This window comes from Vespula pensylvanica, chromosome 18 (assembly GCF_014466175.1).
Source record: "Vespula pensylvanica isolate Volc-1 chromosome 18, ASM1446617v1, whole genome shotgun sequence".
NCBI classification, from domain to species: Eukaryota; Metazoa; Arthropoda; class Insecta; order Hymenoptera; family Vespidae; genus Vespula; species Vespula pensylvanica.
In genome coordinates this window covers 1834700-1857199 of record NC_057702.1, presented here as the reverse complement: position 1 = coordinate 1857199, position 22500 = coordinate 1834700, and the positions used below count along the sequence as shown (strand labels likewise).

General features: G+C 34.3%; 1 protein-coding gene and 1 long non-coding RNA gene across 5 annotated transcripts in view; one reads left to right on the top strand and one right to left on the bottom strand.

Moving 5' to 3' along the window:
- The window catches only part of LOC122635625, a 56175-nt gene extending 36388 nt beyond the window's left edge, over positions 1-19787 (bottom strand). For both annotated transcript variants that reach the window (XR_006328714.1, XR_006328713.1), the window contains exon 1: positions 19368-19787. This is a non-coding gene — a long non-coding RNA (uncharacterized LOC122635625). The remainder of the gene's footprint in view (positions 1-19367) is intronic.
- The window catches only part of LOC122635624 (laminin subunit alpha-1), a 93401-nt gene that overhangs the window by 54308 nt on the left and 16593 nt on the right, over positions 1-22500 (top strand). The window contains exon 1 of one of the 3 annotated variants that reach the window (XM_043826033.1): positions 10062-12087. The exons of the other annotated variants lie outside the window; for them this stretch is intronic. Within the exon in view, the coding sequence (XP_043681968.1) occupies positions 10980-12087 (1108 nt within the window). The 5' untranslated portion in view covers positions 10062-10979. Of the gene's footprint in view, positions 1-10061; positions 12088-22500 lie in introns of those variants that run through there. 3 annotated transcript variants of the gene reach the window in all.

The window sequence follows — 22500 nt, the reverse complement described above, 5'->3', positions numbered from 1 at the left end:
ATCGTTGATCCTATTAATATATAATTTCATTGTATTATTTTATTATTATTAAAAATAATTGTGCGTACCTTCAACGTTATAAAATGTTAACTCGTTTCGATTTAATCAAGGATAGAATTAATATCCATAAAACTGAAACGTTGAGACGGCTAAACGTAATAGCGATCTATTTAACGTCGATAATAAGAAATAATAATTAAAACGATTTATCGATCTCTCTCTCTCTCTCTCTCTCTCTCTCTCTCTCTCTCTGTCTTTCTCTCTCTCTCTTTCTTTCTGTCTGCCTGTCTATCTTTATCTCTGTGGAAAGTCTATTCTTGCAACTACGGGTGGTCCCACGCATAGGCAATCAATTTCCATACATCTTGTTAATTTCCATAAACTGGTCGTGGCTCTTGTTGCTAAAAGACGAAGCTACCGTGCGAATTGCCAGCATCTATGTATCTTGAATCCATCGATTTTCTATTTATATTGATCAACGAGTACAGCGTGGGTGGTATACAAGTTTACTCGATATGTATATATACGTGTGTGTGTATATATATATATATATATATATATATATATATATACAAAATATATATATGTATGTATTGCTAATACAAATCAAACAGGATTTCTAACGCTCGAAGTTTCTATTATTTTTTTCCTTTCTTTGATGATCATTCTTTAACATTAATTTTGAACTTAATTTTATTGTAACCATAGCTGATTATATACACTTTAACAAGCTAACTTTTTATTGTCAATCAAAAGCGAAATAAAAAAGCAAATAGAAAGGGAAAAAAATCAAATTCGTTAAGTAGATACTACTTTAAACAAGTCTACTTAAAAATCAATACTTGCCCTGAAGGATCTAATAATATCTACTCTTTCGCGAAGTACTCACTGATAATTCAAACAAGTAGCAAGCAGTTACTCGATGAGAGCTTAGAGTTACGCTGACTCGTTTTAATCTACATATCTCTCGATATAATCTCTCTCTTTCTCTCTTTCTCTTTCATATGCATACATACTCAACATATATATATATATATATATATATATATATATATATACACATACATATATATATATCGTATCATAACTTTCAAATAATTTTTCATCTATCATTGCTTTCCATTCTCATTAACGTGTTCGTAGATCGTTTATCGAAAGTTTAACTTATAGAAGAATGATTGATAAAGATATTTATCAGAGTTAAAAGACACGCACACAGACTCGTATGCCATGCCTAACATAAAACGTTAGACGTTCACCAAAGGGATATATATTCTCAATGAGTAAAACAAAGATGAAACTTACAATTTTCACGCGTATAACGAACGCCTTAACGATCATTGCACGTGTATCGATTTAATAGGAAATATCCTTTAGAATCGTTTGTTGCTCTGCCATTTTAGCTTGATTAAACATACACTGACTTATCCATCTGATCTGTTCGTAAGTTCTTTCGTTATAATATGTATGTGTATATATATATATATATATATATATATATATATATATATATATATATATATATAGTAAGAGAGTTAGTTACACACGTCGATATAGCAACGAATCGATTTAGATTCTATATCGATACCTTCTCTCTTCTATAACGTTAGATCGTATGTGATTTGTTATTCCAATCGCTCAGTTTATTCTTACAAGAGTCTGGAACGTTGCTTAATGAGAGATCATTACGATAGGTCGAACGAGTAATCGTGTAAATAGTCCATCTCGATCATTTTTAATTATATACTCGTAGCTAATAAATATTACAAATATTTATTCTAATATATTTTTTAATTTATCTTTTTTTTCTCAAATAATTAAAAACATATATTCTTTTCTTTGTTTCGTTTTTATACTGAACATTATCAAAAATTCAATTAATGCTTAATTATTTTTTCTTATACGATATAATACTATTACTATATACTCTAACAATAATATACTATAAAGAATAATATATTACTATTACTATTATTATTATTATTATTATTATTATTATTATTATTATTATTATTATTATTATTAATACTATTATTATTATAAGAAGCTTCTATAAAATATTTGAAGATGCTCGTTATTCGATATTTAAAGTAGATTAGATACAATATAAATAGTCTGCAAGGAGAAAATGCAAGTCCGAATTATATTTCATCCAGTCAACGTTCGATAAGACGGGCGAGAGGGTACATTAATTTCCTAATTGCATATTTCTTGGTTAGCACGCGACATTTATAAGAGAAGAGAGTATCACGACCAAGTGTCTCGTAGTTTGAATATGTGAGAAAGAGAAAGAGAGAGACTCGACACCAGACGTGCTTTTAACGGTAACATATTCGAGTTCTCGCATATGCAATCGTTTTTTATTTATACTTTATTTTTCTCTTTTTTTTTTCTCTTTTATCGTTTCGAAGCATTAATATCACGACTTCTAGCACGTATTATATACACAGACAAAACGAATCAAACTAACTCGATGTCGGACTAAATCGATTCTGGTTACTTTGATTTTTTATGTCGACGAGATCGTAAACGATCGAGATGGAATGTTAAGGGTCTTGTTCTCTCAAGAATTCGGACTGTTCGAACTGTACATTTTTCTGTATGTATATGTATGTGTTTTCAATAATAATAATTATTTTTCTTAATTACGAATAATCTCAATCGTTAATATAATCGATCGTATAAATTTCTACCTTTCCAATAAAAAAAGAAAAAAAGAAAAAGAACGAAAAAAAAAGAAAGAAAGTAGATTAATCTTGTATATATTATCAACATGTTTGAAACGATACGATATGTACAATATGATACATACAAATACGTACAAAATTAATCTGTTAATTTTTTCGTGATGAAACGAGAAGTAAAAACATTTCTCCTAGATATTTCAACGCTTTAAATTCGATAGATCGGATCGATAAATCTGCGTAGAGAAACGAAAAGTAGCTTCCTTTAAAGAGGAGTCCTTGTTCATCGATCGATAGATCATCTTGCGGGATGTTTGAGAGAAACGATTTTATCGTCGATCTGATAACGTTCTGCCGTTCTCCCTAAGAGAGAGAGAAAGAGAGAGAAAGAGATTGGCAATCGTTGTAGGATCGGTGGATTGTCGGAACGGCTTCTTCTTCTTCTTCTTCTTCTCCTCCTTTTTCTCTCTTCCTTTCTCTCTCTTCGTCGGCAGATAAAAGAAAGAGAGAAAAGAGTTGGAAATCACGACATTCCTCTGCTACTTGATATACGCCTTTAGCCCCGAGCCGGAGTCGCATTACGCGGTCAGCTGCAACGGCCGTTCAGCTACACCGACGCTGCTGTTGCTGCTGCTGCTGCTGCTGCCATCGTTCTCCCAGCTTCTTCTTCTTCTTCTTCTTCTTCTTCTTCTTCTTCTTCTTCTTCTTCTTCTTCTTTCTCCTCCTCCTCCTCCTCCTTTTCTTCTTCTTCTTCTTCTACTACCTTCTCCTCCTCTTTTTCTTCTTCTTCTTCTTCTTTTTCTTCCTCTTCATCATCTTCTTCTTCATCTTCTATTCTCTTGTTTTTATTTTCAACTCCTTCTTCTTCTTTTTCCTCTCTTTCTCCATCCCTTCTGTGTAGGTGGAATTAGTTGTCAGCAATTTCTTATCACGGCTTTTAATCTATCGATTTCTTTTTTTACGACGATTTTACAATGTAATAGTAAATTTATTTATTTATCATTAATAACTTTTATTTTCGTCCATCGATTTTTCCTAATGCTCTGGAAATTCTTTTATCTCGATTCTATTTCTTCTTCTACTTTTTCTAATACTATTTTATAATACTTTTCTTCTTTCACTTTTCCCATTCTTTACTAATCAATTGTTGTATCGATCCTAAATACATTCGCGACTCTACTTTTACTTCGAATGAAATACTAAAACAAGAAAATAAGAAATCATTTTAAAACATTCGTATTTTCTCCCTTTCAACTTTCGGAGAAATGAGATAGGATAGGAAGCAATTAATGCAGGAACAATCAGAAATCAATATTATCAGAGAACATCGACTTCTCTTCCGGCAGATCCACGAGATGCTGCCGACCTGCAATGATTTACTTCGATCGATAATCTGATATGCAAATTATATTCGTACGATGGAGATCACTTACCTCTACCGCAGTTGAATTAAGCAGCTACCACACCGTATTTTGCTTAGATAATTCTTTTCAATTTTCCATTACAAGCTTATATACAATCACTTACATGTGTATATATATATATATGTATATATATACATATATATATATGTATATATATATAGAGAGAGAGAGAAATTGTATCGAAATTTAAAAAGAAATATATACAAATTGTATAAAAAAGAAATTATTTTGAAGAATTCGCCAAAAATTTGTCATACTATATAGAATAAAAAAGAATATATAAAAGAAATATTAATCGATGTTTTAATCTCATTTATAATCAGTTAAATATTAAATAAGAACATACACGATGTACACTTATTTATTATTCAATCAATCTTGAAACAGTTTAGACGTTAATAATATACGACGTGCGAATTCAATCATACTCTCGTTTCTCTTTGACGTATGGCAACAACTCTGTGCCAAAATGTTCAAGATAACCTGTGATTATGTTCTCATCTTACTGAGAACAGCTTCACCGCGGGCAGCTGTTTTCTATCAAATCGATAATTAATCATATGCACCGGTAATAACGTGTCACTGCCTGTGCAATCTACTATACGCAACCTCTAATAACATTCTACCTATGCGTTTATTAGTTCATCTCTCTCTACTCAGTGTTTCTCAAATTTGATCTTATCTCATCTCATCTTATCTTATCTCATTTCATCTCACATATTCCTTTAATCAAAAGATCAAAAATAAAAATACAAAGTAAAGGAAGAAAAAATATTCTTCCCTTTGTTTCACGATGCCCTAATTCGTTTATTACTCCAATCTATCGATCTATCAACTATTTGAGAACTAATTTAAAACTAATCCACTATCACACGAATATTTCTCTCTGAAATATTACTAACGTTAACAAAAAAAATTATTATTCCAATAAATCTTTCATCCATTTCGATACATTTTCTCTCTTCCTTGATACAAAATTATGATAACTAGAAAGATTATTTAATTACCTGGTAATTATTACAAAAAAAAAAATAAAATAAGAAAAAAAAGGGAATTTTATTTATTACAGATTGTGAACGATACTTAATTAGTCAGGATTTGCATGCGAAGGCGATTCAAAAGCGTGGAATGTCGATTTTCAAGAAGAATCTCATTAATCAACTTCGTTGTATATTCGTAGTACGTAGAAGACTTGTTGATAAAACGCGCCAAGTGAAAGAGAGGACCGTTGATTACGATTATCAATGCAGCTCTTATCCTGATTCGAGGTCTCGATCGATGGATCGTTCGGTCACGACGACTTTTGGTTAGTGATCATTAAGAAGAAAAAAAAAACCAAACAAAAAAGATAAAAGAATATATTTACTCTACGTGAATGTATCAGAGACTAAAAGATTAGATCGAAAATTTCTAATGGCCATGAGAAAACGCGTGGAAATGACTCAATACGAACCTACAACCGTATCATAACAAAATAGACGTAAACGGGAAAAGATGGAGGGAGATTGAAAGAGATTGAGAGAGATAGAAAAAGATACAGAGAGATAGAGAAAGATTGAGAGAGAAAGAAAATGGCCCAGGGCAATTGAAGAGAAAGAGAGACCACCCAAGAGGCTATCTATCGTCGTCGGAGAGGATTCATCTCAAGATTCAAGACGAGCGCGTAATAGCTCTCTCTCTCTCTCTCTCTTTCTGATCTTCTCTTAACATAAACGCGATCCTAGATCGTCGTTCTCCACCGTGGAAACTCGTGCCGTGTCTTGGCCCTCGGGCTAGATCTCTCTCTCTTTTTCTCTCTCCCTCTGTTTCTCATTCTCTCTTACTTCTAAGATCGTACTTCGCTCTAGAAAGGAAGAGCGATTCTTCTAAACTCTTTCACGTTCGAAACGACGTGAATTATGCTGATAAAATAACGAACAGGACGCGTAGATAATGTTAGGAATCTTGACAATGTTCTTCCGCGATACTTTCTATATTTCATTGTTCAAACGAGAACTATGCCCGAGATAATGGTTACTACCTTTCTGTTTCTAAAAAAATAACAAAAAATAACTGTTCATTTATTCATTTTTCATGGATCTTTTTTCTTTTATAAATTTTTTCATTCATCTTCATCAATTTTAACATTCAATAGATATCAGATTAATCGATCTGATTTAAGTACTAAATACGTTTGTTCACAGATTTATCATAATCAGTATAAAAAAAGGAAACAAAAAATGATTCATAAAAATTTAATTATTTTTCTTTTGGAAACGATCGTCTATATTTTACCTATACGACAAAAGAAGTGAAAGAGAGAGAGAAAGAGAGAGAGAAAGAGAGTATCGCTTACACAGTGGTTAAAGTATATTACAGGGCTCCTCTCTCGATAGTAACATCCAAGTAGATCTTTTCGGGAGAATGTAAGAATGTCTTGGATCCTCCTAATGGAGGTAAATTCGTGTTTTTAGAGCGGCGAGATGAAAAAGTATCTGCTCGATTCGATTTATAATTCGGAAGGAAGAAAATAAGGATATAGACAGTTAGAAGGGATAAAAGGATAAAGACGAGGTTTAGTGCGATTAGTGACCACCGCTGGCGATAAAAAGAAAAACAAAAATAATAAAATTCGATATCTTGATCGCTTCATTGCCATAAGCTGAAAAACGTTCTTCTCTTTTTTGTTCGATCATTGCAACATTTTTTTCTTTAATCTATCACGAACCTTTCTTTCTTTAAAAAATGATCGATAATCGATTACATACATATATTTACTTTATACCATCTTAATCGACGTTCTCGTTTTGACACCTGTGATGAAATTTTTTCTTTTGTTTTTCTCTTTTTTCTTTTGAAAAAAAAAATCGTATCCATATTGCCGATCTTTCGTACGACAAGTAACAATTAATTTTGAAAATGTTTCAAGGAAAAGCGATGAATGATAGGTCTTCTAGTATATCCCTAGTCACTGTAGAATAAAGAGAGGAGATGATGAAAGGACCGATTATGGAAACTAAGTCCGCGGACTCCGCCTCTCGATTAATCGAGAATCGTAAGATCGGTCACGCCCAGCTTTGGTACGACCGGTATTTATGCGTTGTAAAAAAATGAATTTTTCATCTCGTTGAATCGATACGATGTGACGAGGAAAAACGAAAAGAGGAAAAAATCATCGATAAATAATACAATATTATTTCATCTCCTACATCAGTCGATTCGAAAACTGATAAAATTATTCTATATTTCTATACGTGATATTCTATCTAAAAGAATGACGAATTAATCAACCTTGTTGTAATACTCGAATAAAAAAAAATAAAAACTAAAAAAATAAAAAAGAGAAGATCTCGATTTTCCTAGCAAACGAAAGAAACCTAATCTCTTTGAGACATCTTATGTAAGTACACGTGAATTATCAGCCTAGTGTATCCTCTATGAATGGCTCTCTCAGAAAGAGAGAAAAAGAAAAATAGAGGATTATTACAGAGAACGCGCACAGAATATGGAACGAAGCGAGGTTTACTTAATGACCCTGATTTTCTTTTCATCTTGGTCTTTATTAGAGTTACCTACAAGCACAGGGACACACACATATATATAATATAAAATTAAAAGTAACAAATTAAAAATATAAATTGAAAGCAATAATAATTATAATAATAGACACTGACTAATCCGATGGCGGAAGTTAGAACAAGTTAAAACGTTAGATGTTTTTCTATTCTATTCGTCTGGATTCTATAAAACTGAACGTGCTCGTGTACGTTTCTATTCCGCATCACAAATATACACTATATATAGACAGATGGAGATGATACTCATCGTCGTCACGTAGGTACTACTCCACCTGTGTTGTATCATGAATACTCCATAAAAGCATCACCACAGGTCCTTCCTTTTTCGAAGGCCGACATTGTTCGCCACGAATGGATCCAAACCTCCCTCTCCTCTCTTCAACTTGTGATCTTTGATCTTTTCTTTCGATATAACTCGTCGTACAAATGGAATACGTAAAGAGTTTTTTGTGTGGGCGAACGAACGAGAAGGATTTTCAATAGTAAACAGGTGTCGTTATCTCATTGATCTTTTTTGATCTTATTAGCTTCATTAATGTCACTTTTTTCCCATCTGATCGTATACAAAAAGATTCTACACATTATTTTTTAAATCTCATAATTAGATATAATTTATTCCACTGAACAAAAAAAAAAAAGCAAAAGGAAAAGAAAACTTTATTTTTTATTCTTATTCCAAATCTAAACGCGTCATCGTGGCAACTAAGACAGGTCTCGGAGAGAAAACATAGTTTGTCTATGTCGTGAGCAAACAGGCTACGGTGACATCGCCCTGAGCGACAACTCCTATGATGATCGCATACCTTTCTCTCTTTCTCTCTCTCTCTTATTCTAATCCTTTCTAATCCACCATAAAAATACCATACTTAAAAATATGAGAAAAGAATATTAGAAGTCTTTCGAAACTTTTCAAGGAATTTCAAGCAGAAAATTATCATATTTATTATAATAAATGTGATTATTAGATAATAAATGATAATAGATCTTTTTATCGTCGTTGTAAAATAATAAAAGAGAAAAAAAGAAAAAGAAATCAGTGCTATAATCGATTCGTTCAACAAGCACACCACAGTGACACACAAGAGACCATTTAACGAGATACATATCTACTCCCATGCATTAAAACGTAAAAACGTGTTAGTATGTGCGTGTGTCAGGCATCTTGTAAAGATGTTCACAGACATACTAACATTAATGCAACGTACACTCGCACGTGCCATGCACCTGTCATTTCCCTTTACCATGGGTGATACAAAGCAGCCGCTCTTCTCGTTAATTGAATACAGAAAGTTAATGTATATGTGTATTGTGCATGTGTGTCTGTCTATGCGTGTCTGCGAGCACGTTCGGTGGGTGTTTTATCGTGGGCCTCGAGCTTTATAGACTTATCACAGGTGGCCTCGTCTTGCTTCGACCTAATCTACGACGTTAGTACGACGTTAGCAAAAAGATAGAGCGGATTATTTTCTTTTTAATTCTGCCTTTTCCTTTTTTTTTTTATTTATTTATTTGACGATTAGAGTTTAGGATTATAAATTTTCTATTACGTCAATACTACGAATTTTTTGTATGAACAAAAAAGTTATAGTACTTGATCAATCGTATAAAAGATGTGAGAAATTATTCGTATGAAACTTTCATACGTAAATTTCATATAAAAAGAAAAAAAAATAAATATTTTTTCAAAGCATCTTTTTCCACGATGAAGTTCCACGAATCGCAAAGAAAGCGAGGACCGATAACGCGAAGGAAGTAGAGAGTCTTATCGATGTGGGTCTCGATAACAGACTGCGAGCTGTTAGTTAGCACACGAGAAAACTTTGGCGCCTTCTCTCTCTTTATCTCTCCCTCATTCTTCAGAAATAATTATCAAAAAATAAAAACTATCTCTATTAAAACCATATTTCTACAAATCTTTCGACAAAAGGATTAGAGAAAGAAGGCCAAAAAATGGAAAAAGAAAAGGAAAAGAAGAAAGATCGATTCGATGAAATAAAAGAAATAAAAAAAAAACAAAAGATACGAACAAAAAAGAAATAAGATCTTTCCTTCGAAATAATCAAAATTCGATCGTCCAAATCTCGAATGATTAAAGTTCGGTACTCGAAAGATGAGAGGATCAAAACGAATGGACAGGAGCGAATCCTGTTGAAAAGCCGATATCCCTTAGGCTAGTCGAGTACAACACACCCACGTGTACGGCATAATAAACACGGGAGATTCGTCGTCGTATCGCTTCTCTCGCGGAACAAGGACGGACGCGAGTATCTCGCGGTGGGAGAAGGAGGAAGAAGGAAGGAACGACGGCAACTAAGAAGAAGAAGAAGAAGAAGAAGTAGAAGAAGTAGAGGAAGAAGAAAGACGACGACGACGACGACGACGACGACGACGACGACGACGACGACGACGACGACGACGACGACGACGATGAAGAAGAAGAGAAGAAGAGGAGAGAAGAGAGTACGAGAGAGGAGAAGGCAAAGGCGGCTAATGGTAATGGTAGCAAGGCAGTGTCTCTCGAGCCGCCGTCGAAGCCGGCTCGCATTCATCTCCGAGTGATCCACGTGCGATCGCAAAGATCGATCTATAGTCTTTCGTACGATGAGTAATTCGATATCGAGAGAATGACGAACATTTACTACCATTAAATCTTCTCAAAATTTATAATCGTTCGTTCCAGTGTATTATCAAAGCCTTCAGAAACTCTTGTTACGTCTGATAAAAATAATAAATAAATTGTATCAATTCTCTAATCAAAATTTTTATATCGATTTAGATAAGTCTTCATAAAAAGAAAAAAAAATAATAATAAGAAAAGAAAAATAATAAAATAAAACAAATACTTCTGGCGAATGGATCTACTTTTCGCATGAAATCGGATCGGATCGGTGACCGACTTTCTCTGAAATCGATCGACGAGATCGAAGACCAAAGAAAAATTTTCAAAGAAAGAATTTAATCAAAAAAGAAAAAAGAAAAGAAAATCGTACAAGTCAAAAATAAAAAAGAAACAATGAAGTGTCGCGATGAATAAAACGAATCAAAATCTTCTTTCAGATTTTCTACGATTCACACGATTTCAAGTGCTAAAGTAAAGTCCAACAGGAGTGTCGAATTTGAACGAAACAGTGTAGTGAAAAAAAGAAGGACAATAATAAAAAAATAAAATAAAAAATAAAAAAGGGTGACGGAAAAGGGACGGAACGTCCATCTAGAAATTCCTGTCTCTTCGAAAGGAAGATGAGATCATTGTTAATAAAAAGTATACGAAGGAGGAGGAAGCAGGCAGTTGTTCTAACTATGGGGTAGAAGAAATGTACCCCGGAAGGTCGAGTTGGGCCCGGGGCGTTCTTGCCCTCGGTGCTGGGAGTTTACTTCTCCTGGCCCTTCAATGGAGGATCGATGAGATTCGTGCAGAGGAAGGGAATACTTCGACTTGGGACGTAGAAGAAAGAGATATAGAAAATGGCGACTTAGGAAATCGTGCGATTACTAGATCGACGATATCGACGACGATTACTACGAAGGAGAAGGAAGAAGAAGACGAAGAAATTTCTTTCGCGTATCAACGGTCGAATATTCGAATAAAAAGAGAAAATGAAAAGAAAATAAACGGGGAAGATCATCGGCGAAAAGACGACAAAGGATCGAGCTGGTTCTCGAGTACATTGGATCGATCGATCGATGATCAAGAGAAAGAAATACTTACTTCCGGTTTCTCTTCAACAAAAAGAAATAGCATTAACAAGAACAACATAGACGATGACGATGACGATGACGATGACGAAGAAGGTAACGACATTCTCTTTCCAACATCGTCGCCGATCGAGCAGAAAATCAAAGATGACATCGAAGAAAGCAACTTCCTTCTTCCTGACCAAGGAGTTTCTCTACCGATCGAACGATCTTTGCACTCGTCACGTGCCAACGAGAGAGAAGATCCGAGATTGGAAAGGAGTACGAAACATTTTACTGGAATGCAGAAGGACCGGATGCCTTTTTTTCATGAGAATCTCTCGAGATCGTTCGATGAACTCAAACGAAAGGACAATAAACATAAAAATATTAATACAAACGTGATATCCTCCAATTTTTCTAATGAAATATTTCCAAATAAATCGATTAACTTGATTAAAAATAAAAGCAAATCATTGATAGTTCGACTTTCTCACAGTTTTACTTTGGATCGTCGCAAAAGATATACGAATTATTATTCCCTACAATCAGCAATACCAATGGCTTACGTTCATATTCAACCGTCGTATCCGGTGGCACCGTCACCCCCACCCCCTAACCGGAAGTGCATACGTTGCATGGTCGTCTACAAGCCGTGTCCTTCGCCACCAAGACAACCACCAAGAATCGTCCTTCCGACTTACAAGTACCAAGAACCGGCCTCCAAGTGGCACGGTCTCAAGTATGGTGAGTTTGCTTCAACGTAAAAAAACATAAACAAAAAAGGAAGATAAATCTATAAAACAAAATTAATAAAACTAATAATAAATAAATAATACAATAAAACTCGAAGCTCGTTCAACGCGTTTAATACTCTACGATAATCATACATAAACTTCTAATCACAAGTACGATAATGAATTATCTAATATTTGATATCTACAAAAAAATTATCAAACTCGTTATATACAAGATTAATACACGAATTAATTCAAAATCGAATCGACATTGTTGAACGTTGCTAAAATTTGTAAACAATTGAACAGACGTATGAAACGATATTTCAAAGTTGCAATGTGGAAGAATTAAAGTTGCAAAGTAAAAAGAAAAAAAAAATACAAAACAAAACGAAACAAAGAAAAGAACGATGGCAGGAAAAAGAAAAAAATCACTACTCTTCCGTAAAATATGATAATGTCTGCGAGTACACGGAGTACACTTAGTGATATTTGCGTTACGTAGGCCGCGCCCGTGGCTCTTTGATCGGTACCGAGGTACCGCCAATCGTGAGTACGAAATTTGCATTGTTCCAAGAAGAAACTCGAATCAAAATGTAACTTCGTAATCACGCTTATTATTAAGAAAGGGAGAAGGAAAGAGAGAGAGAGAGAGAAAAAGAAAAGTGAAGAAAAAAGGAAAAGAACGGAAGCGAAACTCCAAGAACTAAGTTCGCCGATCAAAGGTCTGACCTTCGACCTCGATACGAAGAAAGAGAGAAAGAGAGAAAAGACGAGGATGGTTAGGATGTAGCTCATTAACTCGTACCAACGATACCCGCGGGATCGACTTGGATGCGCGAGAAAAAGCGAAGAAGCGATAAATTGCAATCAAGTAGAAGATGAAATCAGGCTCCTCTGAAAGATTTTTCTCGATCATTTGCATTTCGATCTCTTTGTTATCCAACTCATAAATCATACTTTAACAAAATTCAACGATATCGAAATGATATCTTTTATATCTAACGAGAAGAGATCTTTTATATCTACCTATCTAATTTATTTTCAAATTAACGATTTGAATAAAAAAGAAATCTTTTTCCTCGATCGAACGAAATATATGTTTTAAAAATTCACATTCTTGTTTCGTGTGTATCTATTTTTCTAAGTTGTTACGTAAATAGCAGATAAGTGAATCACACATACGTGTTAATCTACGTACGCACACGATGAATTTTTCTCGACCTTGCGAGACTAGCCTACTTATTCTCGATCTCTCTAAAAACTCGAATCAATACGCGTGTTTATCGAAGAAAATCGTTCTTTCAAACTAGTAACAAAAAAGAAGCAGGAGATATTTTTTTACGCGACTTATAATTATTCCTTTTAAAAAAGGAGAACAATAAAAAAAAGGAAAAAATAACGCGGTGATCTTTATAAAAGATAGGAAAACGAAAACATCGAGATGACAAATCGATCTTGATGACTAACATCGATCATTGGAATCCGCAACGTAATTGCTTCGCGTACGCACCACGAGTTCGAGAATACTCTACTACTCTTTAGGTATACACATACACGAATACGTACACCAATACGCATGATTCGTAATCGTGCGTGGAAAATATTCGTTCAGGGTGGTCTCTCTCGACCTGGCTCTCGACGTTGAAAAAACGTCTCGGTGCGTGCCGTTTAATCGTTACCGTTCCCACCCAACGAGACACGTTCCCGTTTTCTCAGCTTATCTTCTACGAGAGACTTGAGTGAACTCATACAATGACTTCATAGTGTTACTTTCTTTTTAATGAATATAATATATACGAGTAAAACGTATGTTATACCTATGAGAGCATTGATATCAAGTGAATTACAATAGGAGTCTACTTTACTGACCTCATTCACGAGTAAAAAAGAAAAAAAAAAATTACTATTACGTACGTTTATAGTTCATTGATAATATCTCTCATAAATGATCATTCATTCTAATTCCAGATTTTCTGGGAACTTTATCGGATAGGATTCTTTTAAGATTGGTTCGTCGACCGATTGTTTCATTCAACGAAATGTTAAATGATGATTTTCTAAGACCGAGAATACATTAGGCTAGAACGATAAGATTTCCGTAATTTATAAAGTATACTCTCTCTCTCTCTCTTTCTCTCTTTCGACATATAGTACGACCATGCCTTCTATTTACTCCTATTTCACGCTGTAACTCATCGCTCAGTTTACTCAAACGCATACACAAGGAAAGGAATCTAAAGAAGCCTTTTCTCTCGTGTATCTCTCCCTTTCCTCCGAGCCAAAGATATAAGTCTTTCTTTCTCTCTCTCTCTCTCTCTCTCTCTCTCTCTCTCTCTCTCTCTCTCTTTCTTAGCATACGTTTTATATCTTCTCGCGGAATCTCGTTCCCTTCCACGTCTATAAACTTTCAAGCAGCCACGGACTCTGGCTTGTCAGCTTGTCGAATTACGAAGGGAGGAAGTTAAGTTTCTTCGAAGTACGACGATCGAGTACGTATATACATATACAAGCCCTTCGAAAAGAGTATTCGAAAAGAAAAGATAAAAAATAAAGAAAAAGAAAAAATTAAAAAATAAAAAAATAGAAAGAAAATTTAAAAAAATAAAAATAAGATAATTAAAGGTCGGTAAGCACTTCATTATCTCATACCTATTTATTATCTTCTCTGAACGTAGCTATGATCGAAGATAAAGATCGTGATTTACAAGCATCGTGTATAATTTATAATCCAAGAACAAGAACAATGTAAGAAAAAGAAAAAGAAAGAGAGAGAGAAAAAGAGAGAAGAAGAGAAATAAGGAACACGAGATATTATTCGACTATAACTCATAATTAAACGTCTGTTAAATACAATCAACGGTATTGTCCAATCTATCAAAGATAAAGAACTAACTAGATATTAGCAAAAGATATAAATATAGAGATATAGAGAGATGGGAAGATAGAGAGATAGAAAGAAGAATAGATCGACGAAAGATCTTCGATCGGTCACGAACGACTAAGAGAGAGAGAACAAAAATAGCATTGCCGAACGACGAGCGATGTGTCGCGACACGTCGTGAAGGAACGTCGAGAAGAACAAAAAGTATCCAACGAATAAGAAAAACAAAACGAAAACAAAAAAGATAAAAAAGATAAAAAAGATAAAAAAGAAGAAAAAGAAGGAGAATAAAAGGTGGTCTAGAAGGGCGCATCGTATGTAGCTTCCTGCACGAAACTTGCGTACAAGGGCGTAAGAAAAAAACGGAAAAAGAAAAAGAAAAAGAAAAAGAAAAAGAAAAAATAAAGAAGAAGCAGTATAGGGATGCTGGATGTTTCGCGTCCGTTTCGTTCCTTCTTCTTCTTCTTCTTCCTTCTATTCTCTTCTTCTTCTTCTTCTTCTTCCTACTCTTTTCTTCTTCTTCTTCGTCTTCTTACCTTCGTAGCTCGGCACGCTCATCCTGTACAATGCATTGGGATGCACCGAACCAGCCAACGGCGATGCAACACTTCGTCGCGGTTGCTTTGAAACTACTCTCTCTCTCTCTCTCTCCCTCTCTGTATCTATCTCTTTTTACTTCACTGGTAGGTAGAGAAGCAATCTATCTCTCTCTTTCTCCATCGGATTCTCTCGCACGCGAGCACGCACGATTTCTTTCTTCCTTGTCTCCCTTCATTCCCCTCACCATTCTTTCTCTCTCTTTTTCTCTCTTATCGCGTTAGTAGCATCGTCATCTCGTGCTATCTCTTCGCAGTGTCCGGTTCAACGTTGAGGAGGCAAACTTCCTTCCTGCCTACTATTCTCGCTAAGATTTTCTTTCTTTCTTTCTTTCTTTCTTTCTTTTTCTCTCTCTCTCTCTCTCTCTCTTCCTATTTCTTTTTTCTTATTGTATAAGATAATTGCCTATCTGATCGAGTTATCGAGAGTGCCAATTAATGAATTACACGTGACTTCGTTCTATTTTCTTGTGTTTTTTCGTTGGTCTGTTCGTTTGGTTTCTATTTTAAAGCCCCGCATAAATTGTATAAAGTATACACATCTGCATTTTGTTTATTATCCAACACGCATCTGAATTAGAGACTTTATTCTTTTTTTATCTTACTCCTTACACCTGCTATCGAATAATAATAACACGTGTGTTTGTGCTCGCGATCCGATCGAAAGATACGTAAGTACATAGAAACGAAACGTAACCCGTGATCACGCTGTTACGTGCACGTCGGTATGTAACTAAGCTATGAAACAATTATCTTTCTAACGAAACTGAAACAGAAAAATATCTAAGATAACATTATATCGGAATCTTTGGTATTTCTGGTTAAAATTAAAACGAATTGACTACTTCTTTGTTTCTTTACAAAAAGATTAGAAAAGACGAAATTACCCGAATGAATACGAATTAATTACCTTATCTATATCGACTTCTTCCTTTTCTAATTTTAGAAAGATCTAGAATAGAATTAGATTTATAAAAAAAAGAACAAATCAAATTTCTTCCCACAAATTAAAACAAAAAAGTTTACAATTTTGTCAACATCTAATGATATCAAAATGATCTCTCTTCGATAAAAAGAAAATCTGCATTTCTAACAAAGACAACGAAGAAAAGAGAATTGGAAAGATCATTGATATTGAGGTAGAGAAGGGTTGTAAAACACGTGGGTGCGGTCAGATGGGAACCTCGTATGACTGGGCCAGTAGCAAGGAGTAATAGCGGTATCCCTTTAGCTGCACCTTGCGGTTTCGCGAATTCTTTCCCTACCAATTCCTGGTAACTCGATACCTGGAAACGATTTCACGTGTCGAATTACCACGTTTACACGGCTGAGCATTCTCTCGTCGATCGCCCATCTCTTTCTCTCTCTCTCTCTCTTTCTCTGTATCTTTCTATCTCTCTATCTCTTTATCTCTATCTCTCTCCTTTCATCTATTCATCCAGCGATCATCTATACAACGATCTATACATATGCACTAACGAAAAGGTGGGTGGTGTTAGTGTAATAAAGCCTCGAACTCTTTGCATGCACCCAATCGTGCGTATTATATACTACATACGTTATGTCCTACATTTTTAAACATTTTTCTGCGGTCTCACGTCATTTTACTATCACGATATCGGTCATAGTTAAAATAGAAAGCGTAGAACACACTTCCTTCTGTGTTCTCCTCCATCTTTTTATATCTTTCTCTCTCTTCTTTCTTGTCTTTCTCTCTTTCTCTTTGTTTGATGATAATAAAAAAGGCAGAAAGGAAGAAAATATGATATAGGAAATAAAATGTTATTTATCTATTCTTATCTATGATATAAAATATAAAACGAAAATTCATATAATACAACATAATTCTCTATGTTTTTCAACCATGAAAAGGGATCGAATGTTTGCATTCAAATATTCTTTTTATCGAACGAACATATTATCCATGCTCGATTCATTCGCTCTCCAAAAGAGTTATGAGAACTCGAGTGAGTAGTCTGGATCGAGGATTACGTGATAAATAGATAGAGAGAGAAAGAGAGAAAGAGAGAAAGAGAGAGAGGATCTTGGATATAAATAAAAAATGAGAAGGATAAGAGAGCTGCCTCAGCAACGTCACGCTCGAGTTAGACGAGTGGATCTAGAATATCGAGAGCTCGAAGCTCGAGCTCATTAACGTGTTCAAAAGGGAGACCTTGGCTTTCTCGCACCTCAAAGATTTCTTTTTTATCTTTCATCTCTCTTAAAAAAAAAAAGAAAATAAAAAGAACAATTCTCAAAGTCATTCGACATTATTAATATCTATATAATAACGTATATAATATATATATGTATATAAATATAATATATATTTCTTGCATTTAATAAATCGTGTATTATATATATATATATATATATATATATATATATATATATATATATAAGATATAGTTAATCGAATCTCATTCGTAATTTTTCCAAACAACAAATATTTTCTATATCACCCGTTCGACGAGAATAAGGGGGAGAGAGAGAGAGAGAGAAAGAGAGATGTTCACCACGATCGCGACAAGCGCGGTTTACCACGATGCATTAGCCGCTTGTCATTCTGACGTATCAATTAAAATAGCGTTTCACAGATAGAACATCTTATTAATATTATCACGCTGCTACGACGGCTTCGGACCTGAGTGTCACGGATAGCTAACTCGTACGCGTTATTATCTAAATCGCTGGTAAACGAACGTCCACGTTTATTACGATCTACGTGAGATACACAAGATGATTTAAAAAGGAAAAAAGAATCTAATATAAAAAAATTCATGATCTTGATCAACTACTATATATATATATATATATATATAGGTTTACGTATATATAATTTATATAATCAATTTTAAAGCTGACACTCTCGACTCGGCTTTAAAAAAAAAGAAAAAAAACAATAAAGAAAATGCACAAACAAAATTGTACATTCGACTCCAATATGAGAAAAGGGACACTCGATAAAGAGTAACTCTATCTTTTACATACAAATGATCAACGAAACGTTTTAAGCTGCTTCGTGATATCTCGTAATGTATCAAGTTACTTCGCGAAACGCTAAAAGAGCGATTTCGTGCTAACCAATCGATTCTAGAAATTACCTTCATTTTACAACTCTTTATATATATAAAGAAAAAAAAAACAGAAAAGAGAAAACAAAAAGAAATAGATAAACAGATGTTATCGACTTAACCGAATGAAAACTTAAGTATTAACTAACATTAGAGAATGAGTAAAAAAAGAATAAAAAAGAAGAAAAAATAGAAAATGAACAAGCCTTCAAATGAAATTATTAGTTTTCCCGGAAGAGAATGAATGAGATCGACGATCAACGATCGATTTTAATTTTTTCTCAAGCTTTTTAACGATAACGATAATGAAGATAATCGACGTTACAAGGTTCGATCAACGATCCAGTATGATCATTATAACGCGTCCTTATTAACGTTTCTCGGAAAATGTCGATAAAACGAGAAAGCTGATTTATATTAAAGTAGTAATTTAAAGGGTGGTGTATACTACATCGATGAATTACAAACTCGATTACCGTGTCAAATTTGATGATAATAAATAAATTAAACGAGAAAAAGGAAAGTGTAAACGATAATAACGACAACAACAACAAAGAAAAAAGAAGATATTAACAATATGGATTGCTAATTAATCTACAATTCTTCTTTTATTCGTCTTAGGTACAAGTCGATAATTCTTTCAAGATCGATGGCTAACTCGAAAGTGACTTACGACAACGTTTTACAAGAGAGCTTCTCCTTTATGTTACGCCGAAACGGATACGTTTCTACATACCTACAAGTATCCCTTTCGCAGGTGACACGTGACAAGCTTTATTCGAGCTCTTCTATCCCACGATCCTTACATCCATGAGTTAAGAGTCTCCCGAAGTCTCCGTCTTCGTCTTCGTCTTCGTCTTCGTGTTTCCCTCCACGAATTGCGAACAAGATAGAAGAAGGAATCCGAGTAGAGGAAGAGAGAGACAGAGAGATTAGCATGAGATATTTACACTTTCACGAGAACAAAGTCTGTATTAACATTCGATCGTAATATCTACAAATTTTAGATCGTCCTTCAAAAATGCTTACTAGTAAAAAAAAAAATGATATAACAATTTTTTCAATGAATTCATTAAATTATTTTAAATTATAACATAAATAAAATTATTACAAATTCTAATAATATTACTATACTATTACATTTGTAAATTTTTCGGACAAGAAATGCGCTCCATTTTCTTTCTCTCTCTCTCTCTCTCTCTCTCTCTCTTCTCTCTCTTCTCTCTCTAAGCTTCTAATTCCCATTGAACTCTTTGATCCAACGAGACAAAGAGTTCAATGAGATTTTAACGACTCGTTTGCGATACCTCGAGTCTGGATACGTGGGCGTAGGGCATGGGCGTACAAGAGGAAGTCTTCCTCGACAGGGGTCCTCAACTCGTTTGTCAGAGTCGATCGTAAAATATGTTATACTTTTCCTTCCTTCTTTTCTTTTCTTCTCTTCTTCTTCTTCTTCTTCTTCTTCTTCTTTTTTCTTTTTCTTTTTCTTTCTCTCACTACGATGATCACACCGTTGTAGGATCGTTTCTCGAACACCTTCTTCAAGAATGACGAGTCCGACGAGCGAAAACGATTTACGAGCTGGCAAGCTCGTCGTCTCTGATAATTGAATTGGCACCATTAATCGCATGTTTCAACGCAATTCTCTTTTCTCCTTCCTTTTTCATTCTTATTTGCCAAGTCACGTAACGTTCTGTCGTGTTAAAAAAAAAAAAAAAAAGAAAGAAAAAAAAGAAAGGTCGACGAACCGGAAGTTTTCCTACTTGAAAAATAACTTGACGAATATTCGACGAATTTGAAAAAAATATGGTTTCAAATAGCTCCTGTCTATATAACTCTACACGTAATTATTTTTCTCGTACGTGATGGTGAGAATATAAAAAAGAATTTATCGACAGACGAAACGCAATCTGGTTTCGTTTTGCCATCGAGACCAGCAAACGTTTTCTTTCGTTTTCGTTTTCGTTTTCTTTTCTTTTCTTTTTCTTTTTCTTCCTTTTCTTTTTTTCTTCCTCGCAAACGTCAGTCGACCACTCGAGTATCGAAAAATAAATTTGCCGTTGCCGGAGGGATCAGTACCAGGCGCCAGGGAGTACTTGACTACTCGAAATAGAAGAATTCATGATAGAGAAGAGAAATCCGTAAATAAAATAAACGATTACATACGAAGAAGATTCTATGAATCTGCCAACTTGAAACAGACCATGGTCTTGTTTTATAAGCTATTAATTTACAGGAACCCATTAAGATGCGAACATTGAAATTTTCCATCAAAATAATTTCTAAAACATTCGCAATCGAAATAAATAAAAACTGATCTAAATAATTATTTCCATCCAAACACTTACAGTTAACGAAAGAAACATAATTTAAGAAAAAAAAAAAAAAAAAAAGAAAAAAAACAGAAAAGAAAAAGTAGGGAAAGAGAACTAAATGATTTCTTCTATTTTCTATAGTTCATCAGATAATTTGGTAACGAGAACGGTGTGTAATGATCGCTAACAGGTGATAATGATGATCGATGAAGGCGAACGACCGAGAGACTCATTTCCATGCCGACTTCATCGAAACTCGTCAAGTGAGACGTATGTTTCTTAGTATTTCAAAATGAATTTCCACTAAGAGATATATATCGAAGCTTCAGGCAACTTGAATACCTTCTCTCACATGTTTTGTCGATAGCAAATTTTTTCTCTCCCTCTCTTTCTCTCTTTCTATACGTATAAATTTATATAATAAATATAAAAGATTTAACACATCAAATAAAATGATCAGAATTTTTTTGAGATTTCTTAAAAAGAATTTGTTCTAATCTAGATCATAAAACTTCTGATTTAAATACATACTTGTACCACATATCACGTGAGAATAAAACGTTTCTTACAATCTACAAGTAAGAGAAAAATGAAGGTGCGTGAATGCTTGTAGAAGGTAAACGAGCTCGATTAGTGGGTGTATGAGAAAGTGAGAGGGACTGAGAAAACGAAGAAAGCATGAAAGAGATAGGGGGGAGAGAGAGAGAGAAAGGGTGGCGGTACGAAGTAACCGCTGAAATTGCCATGAAATTATCTGCCAGTTAACTACGAGAGATCTTTTTTACGAAACGATATAACCAGACGAGGTCGATATATATCGCCACGCAAATTGCGTCGAGCTTCTCGCGTTTCATCGCCGCTGTGTACGCCCACTCACTCATTTTCTCTCTCTCCATGTATCCTTCTCTCTCTTTCTCTGCTTGTACGCATAAACGTTTACGCAATATCACAAGTCCGTCTTTTTAATACGTAAGTAATGTCCGTTGGCTATAGTGTTCTCAAGAGTGCACGAACAAATTTCTAAAGATGAAAGGATCATTCATCGGATCATTCATCGGATCATTCAAAAATCATTGATATTCGTATTCCATCAAAATCACGTTTACAAGATCTTATTCTTGGTTTTCACAAAGTGCTTTTCACCATGCAATTTTATCTTTACGACCTTGTAAATTGTAAAAGACCGACAACGTAGAGGATAAGTGATCTTTTCCATTAAAAACTTTCAGCGTTTACAAGTAATGATAACGTCGACGTATATTATAAATGATTTTTACGAATTCTATATTTAAAAATATCATCTTAAAAAAATATTCGATATTTGGATAAATTTGTTATTTAATCATTAGAAAGTAAAGCCAAAAGCACTAAAATAAACCAATAATTGAATATGAAAATTTTGATTCCATTTAGGCAGCCATTAGCTCGATAGTATTTGCGTTACATTGTTTTAGAATAATTATTTAATCGCAAATAATATCGATTGCCCGGGTCTCACCGCTTGGAGGTTGCTGCTACGGAGACCCACGAGCTATGACTCTACTTCTAATACTT